Source organism: Acartia tonsa, chromosome 12, assembly GCF_053477335.1.
Source record: "Acartia tonsa isolate MP-2025a chromosome 12, ASM5347733v1, whole genome shotgun sequence".
Taxonomy (NCBI): domain Eukaryota; kingdom Metazoa; phylum Arthropoda; class Copepoda; order Calanoida; family Acartiidae; genus Acartia; species Acartia tonsa.
In genome coordinates, this window is record NC_137271.1 from 4,151,312 (window position 1) to 4,162,119 (window position 10,808).

General features: G+C 35.4%; 1 protein-coding gene across 5 annotated transcripts in view; it reads left to right on the forward strand.

Moving 5' to 3' along the window:
* The window catches only part of LOC145334262 (guanine nucleotide-exchange factor SEC12), a 38,503-nt gene that overhangs the window by 22,552 nt on the left and 5,143 nt on the right, over positions 1-10,808 (forward strand). For all 5 annotated transcript variants that reach the window (XR_013884781.1, XR_013884782.1, XR_013884783.1 and 2 more), the window contains 5 exons: positions 7,435-7,568; positions 8,499-8,595; positions 9,102-9,177; positions 9,700-9,776; positions 10,505-10,595. Coding sequence is in view for 1 of the 5 variants with exons in the window: in XM_080179640.1 (XP_080035766.1) it covers positions 7,435-7,568; positions 8,499-8,595; positions 9,102-9,177; positions 9,700-9,776; positions 10,505-10,595 (475 nt within the window). In the remaining 4 variants the exon portion in view is untranslated. The remainder of the gene's footprint in view (positions 1-7,434; positions 7,569-8,498; positions 8,596-9,101; positions 9,178-9,699; positions 9,777-10,504; positions 10,596-10,808) is intronic.

The window sequence follows — 10,808 nt, forward strand, 5'->3', positions numbered from 1 at the left end:
CGGTAACAACTATGTCAATCTTTTCGTCTGGAGTCAAATCTATCGTACTCTCTATAACATATATTTTATCTCTTGGCACAATTCTAACTCCCTTATCTTTAAGTCTACACTGCTCTAAAGGTTGAACCTCAAACAAACTATCCGAAATCACCTTTGTCACTAAACATGGACCTACCCATAAAGAACAGAGTTTACGAGCCACACCAATCTGAGTAACATCATAGAAAATATAACAATAAGAATTCATAGTAATCGGTCTACCTATCCTCTCTGTATTCTCTACCTGTAAATACTTCTCAGTTCTCTCCTGTCCTGTTCGCCAGTTCTTTTCAAGGCAGTCCAAAACCTCTGAAAAATTCATATGTTTAATCTTGGTACGTGTGAGAGGGTCAAAGGCGTCCAACGGAAGCTTGGGGTTGCGTAAGAAAAACTTGAAATAAGGGGAACATCCCAGCCTCCGATTGAAAGAAGTGTTCATACAAAATTGCGTAGCTTTGAGTTTATGAGCCCAGTCTCCATCTTGAAAACGCATATCAGTCTTTAGAAACGAATATACAGATTGGTTATATCTTTCACTAAAATTTGACTGTGCTGAACAGGGGGGAATAAAAATTTGTTCGATACCCAATCTTAAACAAACCTCCCTGAAAACTTTCGATTTAAAACTTTGAGCATTGTCAGTCCTAATTCGTTCACACAAACCCCACACCGAAAATAAGTTATGCTTCAAACATTCAATAATTGTTTCAGCCTTAACATCCTCAATCGCAAACAACCACACATATCTAGTACAACTATCAACAACTATCAAAATATGCTTACAAAGAACACCATTTTATTCACATTCATTTAATGGTCCTATCGCATCTATCGCTAATTCTGCCATAGCCTCCCCCGCCAAAGGTGAAAATTCAATCGTGTGATTATGTCTTGGTTTTTTACGTCTATTGAAACAAATAACACAATTTGCAACCGCCGCAGCTACATATTTGGACGCATAGGGAAAAATAAAATGTCTGTTTATCTTACTTAAGGTCTCCAGGTAACCCCTATGACCCGCTGTAACATCTGCATGAGCCAACATAAAAACTTTATTATACATTCCAATAGGTACTAATACCCTTTCTACAAATTGAAACTCTTTCTGAAGCCTCATTGGTGAAGTGAATATAATTAACCCATTACGAAATGTCAAGTGTTCATAGAACTTCAATATTTGTTTACCACGGTAAGGCATTTGAGACAATTCCCTGGACGTCGGTTTAACAATATTTACAATAAAATTTCTTACCTCTAGAAGCACCTGGTCCTTCTCCAGACTGCGTGCAAACTCCCGTGCCTTCAGGCGAGCCGCAATCTTACTGGCTGTCTCCGAACCAATTCCTGCAATAAGACATAATTTAGGATCTTCTAGTTGATACACAGTGTCTAATATTAAGTCTCCTTGTTCGTCCGTCGATAAGTTAGATATTTTACTATTACTATCCACTAACGTAGTACGTGATAATATATCAACATTAGTATGCTTGGTGCCCTGCCTATGTACAACCTCATAACTGAAGGTGGAGAAAAAGTTGATCCACCGTATGGTGAGACCAACCAAATACCCATTTTGTCTCCAGGTAGATAGATGTTTCAGTGCAGCTGAATCAGTTCTAACAATAAATTTTTTGTGTCTTAAATAACACTCAAATCTCTCAACAGCATTTACTAAGGCACATAATTCTCCTTTATGAGCTGCATAGTTGGCTTCATGAGTTGAACAAACTCGTGACCAACACGAGATCATCCATTCTTGACCATTTTGTCTCTGACTTAATACTGCGGACATAGCTGTAGCTGACCAGTCTGTATCTAATATAAACGGCTCTACCTCCATCCACCAATCTGGGAATGATTTACTGATTTCGTTACAAAACAATTCTCTAGTCTTCATAAAAGATTCCATACTTTTTTCGTCCCATTCTATTGTACTACTGTTTCTAAATTTGTTCAATGGTGCCGTAATATCAGAAAAATTCTTGAAATATGAACCATAATAGTTTATGAAACCAGTAAATCTTTGAATATCTTTGCCTGTTTCAGGTACTGGCCAGCTTCTAATCTTCTCAATGTATGCCTGGTCCATGAAAATGCCCTCTGCATTTATGATATGCCCCAGAAATTTGACTTCCTCTGCAAACAGCGCACATTTTCCAAGGTTAATCTTGAGTCCTTCTTCACAAAAAGTTCGTAACAATATATTTAGATGCTCCAGATGCTCCTCAACATTCATGCTATACACCAGGACATCGTCTAAATAGATGAGACAAAATGCCCTTAATTCAGGACTCAGATCCATCACTCTATCCATCAATTTAACAAACGCACTTGGAGCGTTGGTTAAACCGAACGGCAGCCTCTTAAAGCAGTACTGCCGCCCGTTGGAACAAAATGCAGTATATTTCCGGGCAGATTTCTTCAGATGCATCGAATTATACGCTGAAGTTAGATCAATAGACGTAAAAATCTTCTTTCCTCCCAGTTTGTCAAATAACTCTCCAATGTTGGGCAAAGGATAGCATATCTTCTCAGTTATCGCATTCAATGAGCGATAGTCCAGCACAAATCTCACCTTTACCTCGTTAGTGTTCCCCACCTTCTTCTTAACAGCAAAGATTCCAGAATTATAAGGTGAATTACATTCTTCTATAACATCAGTCTCCAACCATAAATCAATCTGTTCTTTAAGTTTCTCTGCATGGTGAGGATTAAGTCTAATCATTCTATTCTTGAAAGGTTGAGCCCCAGGAACCAGCTGAATGTCATATTCCTCTAAAGTACAAGATCCAATATCAGTAGGCTCCACTGATAATGCCTTAAAATTCTTCAAAAACTATCCAACTATTCTTTCTCTTAAAGAAACATTATCCTTTAAAAACGGAACTTCATCCAATTTTAATTTATCCTTGATAAAACGAATTTTCTTCAACGTAGTTGACACATCTTCTTTAACTCGATTCTCTTGCAGCATCGCTATCTTCTCCGCCAAAAACAAGTTTCCCACCAAAGTTCCAGCAGGAATAGATTTTTTAACAGTCTCAAAATTCGTAATTTTACTCATAATTCTACCGTTCTTTCCAACTTCAGTAATTCCTTCATTAATTAAAAGATTGTTTCGGCTACAATAACCTTGTCTAGGAGCTATGTAACACAATTGTCCTGCAGGCATACTTCCTTTGATTAGAACTTCCACCGCAACCGTGCTCAATGCTGGAATTTCTACTCGCTCTTTCAATGCACTAATCCATTTTTGTTCTTGTAATTCAGCCACATTAACTTCAGGTTTCTTAGTTCTTGCTTTCTCAACCTTCTCCAAAACAGTATGAACTAAATTCTTCACAACAATATTCCGTTTAGCCACCAGATTCACACTGACACCATGCATCTCAATCTTGTTTCCACTTTTATCAAATATCGTCTTTACGTGATTTCTATTAAGCCAATGACTACCTAGATTCATAGGTACAGTCATGCCAGAAATCACGTAGCAATCTTCACTGAAACTTTGGCCTCCAATACAAAATTCAACATTCCGAGCAACGCCATCAATCTTTATACTGGTGCCCTGGACTCCGGATGCTTTTGAATCAGTCTTCTCAATCGGAAATTCGAGCTTTCGAGCTAACACTTGAGATATAAGACAGCCATGGGAATTCCCACTGTCCACCAAGGCCAGTATCTCCATGTCACCAATCCTCGTTGGAACGTAAACTTCAGCTGCCATCTCAGATTCTTCATGAAAATTAAAAATAGCTATCTAACCAAAGACCAACAGTTATGAGGTTGTAACTATCTAATTCTCTACGATAATCTAACTATTTTATAAATCTATATCACAAAAGTAGAATTAAAAAAAAACTCACCAGCTGACAATATCAATATCCAACACACCACAATGACCAAGTTTAGAACTGTATTTCAGCCACCACAAACTACCCCCTCTTCTCGACCAATCTAAAATACAATACAATTATTTTAGATGCCAAAACTTAATTATAAATGTTTTACACTTAAACAAATAAATTCTTCAATGTATCGGAGATGATATGTATTAAGAAATATAATATTAATCAAATATATATCAGATATCGAGCAACATAAAAATAAAAATAATTCTTAATACAATAAATCAGTTTAATGCAATAATCATTTTACCTAATTATTCTACAGAATAATAACTTATAGCATCCACAGCTATTTTTGAATTATATATTAGAGTCTTGAAAGTTGAAACACAACTAACTATTTTTCTTCATACCTGAGAGCACTTTCTTGCGCAGCTCAACTTCTCTGTATTTTTGCGCATGCAACGCCCAACTCCCACTCATCGCTGCAGCCACCTCCCTGCGCAAACCTTTCTTGCGCATACCAACTCCGAAAGACAGCGCAAAACTTTCCTTGCAAATTTTTGCAAACCAGCGCCTTTGGCTCACCCCCCTTCTCCTCACTGCCACGAAGAGAGACAGCTCCACACAAATATCTAATGCATCATAACAATTTTGCTTCATGAAATTTTAAGCTTCATAAAATTTTCTGCTGAATCGACATCACTAAATCGCAATATAATTGTTTTTAAACTAAATATTTAAAACAATAATATCTGACTCAAAATTTAAACAATTTACAGCTTTTCATCAAAATTCCATTTCTTTTTAAAATATCTAATTTCAAATTTTATCCAATTACTTCATCAAATCGCAATATTAATATTAATAAATTCAACTTTTTTAACAATTTTACAAAATTGTATTCCTATTGTCGTTGAAATTAAACCATCTTCAATCTTTATTATTCTTATCCCTGTCAGACACCTCAATAGTCTGAAACAAAAATAAATATATCCAATTCTAGTGTAACAAAACAAAAAACTAAATTCATATATCTTGATTTTCATAATAACATAATCTCATAAACCCGTATTCAATAGTTAACAAAATGTTATATATCCAGAATTCAAATAAAACCTCAAAATATGTCTATCACAATTTTAGAGTTGCTTTGTTTACTCCTTTTTTATTAATTTTGTTTTGTTTATTTACAATGCGCATTAACCCAAACAATGCCGCGTAAAATTCAGAAGACGGAATAAGGTTTGTTGGTCTTAATATATTCAAAATATTAATACCATAAAATCTCATCTATAATTGAACTATTCCACGCATTAACCTCTGCTACAAGATCATCTTCATAATCAGATATTCCTATGCCATCTACATATGACACTTCCTTCGTATCATCCTTTGCCCCTCCCTCAACTTCACCGACCAACTTCTTTTTATCAGTACCATTTTCATTACCTTCTTAAAACTCTTTTGCCCCGTCTTATTTCCATACCTCAAATAGTACTTTCCCTTAGGATTAGGCAACTTTTTATCCCTAATATCAAAACATTCTCTCATTATATGTCCCTTTCGATTGCAATAAAAACAAGTAAAACCACCTTGAATTGCGCCAATCAAAGGAATAAGTTCAGCCGGTCCTTCAAATTCGTCAGTTCAATCTCACATTGATTTATCTCATATGATAATCTGTCTTCATCACTAACCTGATCGATAGTCACAGGATTTGTTTTAGAACCAACTCCACCAACCATCGTTCTAGCTAATGCCATTTGATTTGTTGTGCAACCTCTAGCCATTGATCCTGAAATTTGATTAAACTGTAAACCTTTAACAATCAGCTGTGCTTTAACTATTAACTCAGTTCGAAACTTAGTTATCATTCGCACTTGTCTGTCATGCTCCAAATCCAATGAAAATTGACGCATTTGATTAGCCAACATTGGATACAAAACCACATTACATACTTGAGAATAAAAATCCATAAACATGTCCTCAGTTGGATTCGGATAAGCGGGTTTCCAGAATGATAATATCTTATCAAAAAAGGCATCAATCTTATCAGTTTCATGTTGTTTGACACACAAATACGCATCTTTACACACATTTTTCATATCAGGTGGTAAAAACGTCTCACGCATCTTACACAAATATCCTTTCAAGGTTAATCATCTATTTTCAATATCTGCTGGTTTAAGTGTATAACCACAAGCTGATCTCACTCCCACACACTTCTCGAACAGTATTTCTTTACACACCTGATGATTAGTCATATGATAACCGCGAATAGTCATCCAAAATCTCTCCAAATATTCATCGAAAAAAATCACATTATCGTCCGCTAAAAATTCCGGTGCATGCTTCCTAAACTGATCATCAAGTTTAGCACACGTCTCATTGTACCTATGGGCATTATCCTCCCCCTGCGATATATACAAAGATCTATCAGGCACATAAACAAGAGATTTATACCAACTAACCTGCATTGCACTCAGTCTAGCCTCGAAAAAGTTGACCGTATTAAACTCCTCCGCTTTGACCTCAGATATAGCAGGCCACCACATGAGAACTCCATTAAAAATGCTATCCTCAGCATCAACTCTAGAAAGCTCCCATAGCTTTATTATCTTATCATCCTGATCTTGCATCCCTCCATAAATAGTTCGAGAACCGCTGACAAACAATCCAGGTTTATCCTCTGGCACAGATCCTCCTGCAGTCCTCTGCCAAGGCATAGAGCTATTCAAATTACTATTTTGCTGCGCAATTCGATCCAAAATCCGTTGCTGTCCAGGCATAAATCCAGGCGGAAAACCATCGGCAACCGTCACATTCTCGTCCTTGATGTTACCTTCAACATCAGACGCAGCCACAAATACTTTTTCTTTAGCAATTCGTTCATCGAAATCGTCCATTCGAGTAGCTAATCCTGTAACCGCGGCACTGCTGGTTTCAACATTATCCGTCAACTCCTGAACTTGCTTCTCCAGCGGCGATATACGCCCACCCATCTCCGCCACCACATTATCAATTCTAGTCCCAAGAGCATGAATCTCATTCTTGACCGAAGCCATGAAATTAACCATATACACATCCTTCTCCTCCTGAGACATCTTCCTCCACTCAGCAATGTCCAAGCTCATCGTTCCACCTCAAAATTGCCTGAACAAAACTAAAAAGAAAAGAAATAATACAAGTAAAAGAAAATTTGAGCCGTAAGTTCGTACTAAACTGCGCCAAAAATGACGTGTAGTATAATAGAACAAACAGTTAATCTTCTAATAATGTGTATTAATCCAATTACATATAATTATATAAAATAAGGTATAATGAATTACAACACTTTAATCACTTTAGGTCTGTGTCAGATCGCAGAGCAAATAACCTTGCTCCAAGAAAGACAACACAAGACTAAAGCTATATTTGTCAAGTACATATACTTCTCTCAAGGCAGAGAGAAATGTACTTTATATCACAGAAGCATGCAGAGCTAGAGTGGGAGCCAATATCTATCTATCTGTATATCTATCTATCTATCTATCTATCTATCTAGGAGAGGTATAATCTGGGATATAAAGAAAGGAAAGAAGCATGCAGAGCTAGGGTGGGAGCCAAGTAATAACCTGAAGTACATGTACAAGAGAATTAAGTTTGGCTGTGTCGAGGGAGATGCTAAGAAATATAAAGGTAATAATACTTTCCAGCATGGCTTTGTAACTGATTAATATCCGATGGATTAGAACCGGTTCTAAGCAATATTGAAAAATTATGTAAAGCATAGTATTAAAGACAATTTTCCACGAATATTAGAATAAAAATCTGAAAAATAAATAACAGTTTTGTTAAAAAGAGACTTTCCCCGTTTCCCTCCCTCAAGGAATGTAAATGTAATTTGAAATATATAATTTTTAAGCTTGAACGTTTACAAAATCCTATGGCGTAAATGTTTGAATTATAAAGAGATCAATAACATTGTTTTATTTTTCTTTTCTTGGGGGGGGGGGGTATCGTTATTTTAGCCAGCTAGTAGTATTACACAATTAGAGATAGAGTACATGAAAATCTGGTGCAACATCCATGTAATAATGTAACAATTGACATTCCTTACACTTTTTAACAAAGGGAAATTTTGAACTATTCTATAGATATCAGAAATAATGTCAGAAACAATGTTCTTTTATCAAAGTTTGATTGTTTTACGTCCAAAAATATAAATTTTTTATGAGAAAAATCACATTTACAGAACAAGAATCAGGATGATTTAATTGGGACACATTCTCGTAAAAAAAGTGTTTAGTATATTTAGAAACATCTAGGGAGAGAGTGGACATTAGTTTGTTTATTAATCTAGCCCCCAAAGTTTCATAATAACGTTGTCTTATTTGTTGGCTCATTCAGTTGAGTGTCTCTAAACGTTTCAACCAGTAATTGTAACCTACAGAAGGTTAATTTGTGATTCATTATTAAGGATGTACATCATGTACATCGGCCATTTTCTTATCCCTTTAGATCCCTGAGAAACATTCTCGATATCTAAAGAAATATAAAAAAGACCATTTTTTTTAATTTCAGAAACTGGAACCTACCCAGATTTCAACTATATTATTTTCTATTTAGTGTACACAATTTCCAACCCTATTGGCTCGAGTAAGGCCAAGGCATATCTACACAAGTGGAATAGTCAGTCATATACTGTTGAAAAATTTGTCACAAGGTACAATTTTTATACTTTAACTTTTAGGATATTCTTATAGATATATGTTTGGAATTAAGTTATTTTGTCTTAAGCTTGAGATTCCAATAACTAACTGATTGGGTTCTTTATTTTAGTTCCCGGAAAGGTTTAAGGCTTTTTTGTTCTTAGATTTAAGACCTAGGATGGTTTTAGGCTATTTTTCTTCGAATACAGAGCCCCTAAATTTTAGGAACGCAGCGGATAGTAATGTATAAAAGTAGTAAGTTGTTTTTTGTCTAAAGCTTAAGATTTCAATAACTACTGAACTGATTGAATTTTCCTTTTAAGGAAGCTTCACATAGGCACAGTGATGGTTTTAGGCTAGGTATTATTTTTAGATAGGCCTTTTAATTCAGAGCCTGCCCCAAGATGCTAGGGACGCATCCGCTAGTAAATTGATATTAAGTCATGATGACTAAATATCATTAACCATGAATCTTTGATTTCATATTTTCATCTTTAATTTTTTAGTTTTTTTATTTTAGTCAATCTGGTTTAACACTTTCTGCTTTGGCTGTATCAGACAATGGCAATTTTGTGGCTACAGGTTCTATGTCAGAGGTAAGCAAATGTCTGTCATTTGTCTGTTTGTCTGTCTATCTGTGTGTCTGTCTGTCTGTAGGTTCATATTGGCAGTAACAGACAATGGCAACAGGATCTATGTCAAATGTCTGTCTGTCTGTATCGGCAAGTATGACTGTCTATAAGTTTATATTGACTGTATCAGACAATGGTAATTTTGTTGGAACAGGTTCTATATCAGAAGCAAGAAAATATTTGCCTCTCTGTCATATGTCTGTCTGTCATTTGAATAAAAAAAAATGGGGGGGGAGGTAGTCGACCCCACAATTTTAATTTTAGTTTTTATAAGAAAAAATTTTTTTGGGGGGTATTTTTCATTTTTGGGGGGTTGGGGGTGTCCCACCTCCAAGAAAATAGTTATAAACCTTCCCGGAACCTATGAGAAGCTACCCTGTAAAGGAGAACCCGATCGGTTCAGCGGTTAGCGAGATCCTTCGCTACAAACAGACAGACATTGTTATACTTTGTATTATAGATGATGATATTTATTTTCTTTTTTAGGGGATTGTAGAAATTTACGCTGCATTTAACTTAAGTGTATTAAAACGAGTAGCTAACTCTCACTCCACATTTATCACAGGAACAAAATGTTTAATAATAGAGAAGCTTATCTGCCCTATACTTAGCAGGGAGGAAGGTGACATTGCGCTGTTTATTACACTAGTCCCCAAGTTTTATAATAACATTTTATTACTCAACTACTGGGGACTTTTGAATGATTGTGTGTTCATTAATTTGAATGTCCAAACGTTTCTACATTTGTTTATCATCATTGGGGATATAATTGTGCAACAATTTACTGGCTATTGTCTTATCCATTTTGCTCCCTGAATACTAAAGGGGTAGTTTCACGAAAGGCATTTGAACTTTATTTAGTGAACCGCATATTTTTTCCTGGTTAATTGGTTAAACTACATTTATATGGCATATATTTGAAAGAATTTCAATTTTCTACCACGTAGTTTTTAAAATATCAAGACTTGAAAATCGTCTTTTTAAATTGCATATATCACAAAAAGACGATTTTCAAGTCTTGATATTTTCAAAACTACGTGGTAGAAAATTGAAATTCTTTCAAATATATGCCATTTAAATATAGTTTAACCCATTTACTAGCAAAAAATATGCGGTTCACTAAATTAAGTTCAAATGCATTTCGTGAAACTACCCCTTTAAATAAGTACCATGATACCATGATAAATGAAAAGATTTTTTCAGTTTTTTAAGAGATTTTAATAACATTCTATTAGTAATTATACCTAAGTTAATTTCTTCATTACTTATTGTTAACATTTTGATCTAAAAAAGGCCTAGAATTTATGCCAACTAGTGAAGAATCTGCCCCTAGCAGGGGTTTCACAGATGCTAGTGTTGTTAGTATCTCTGTTGATCATCAGGTTGGCTACTATTTTATATTTTTATGTTTGGGTTGGGGGGGGGGGGGTGTACTAATGTATATCAACTAGTAAAGAATCTGCCCCTAGCAGGGGTTTCACAGATGCTAGTGTTGTTAGTATCTCTGTTGATCATCAGGTTGGGTACTATTTCATATTTTTTATATGGGGGGGGGGGGGGGTACTATGTATACCAACTAGTAAAGAATCTGCCCC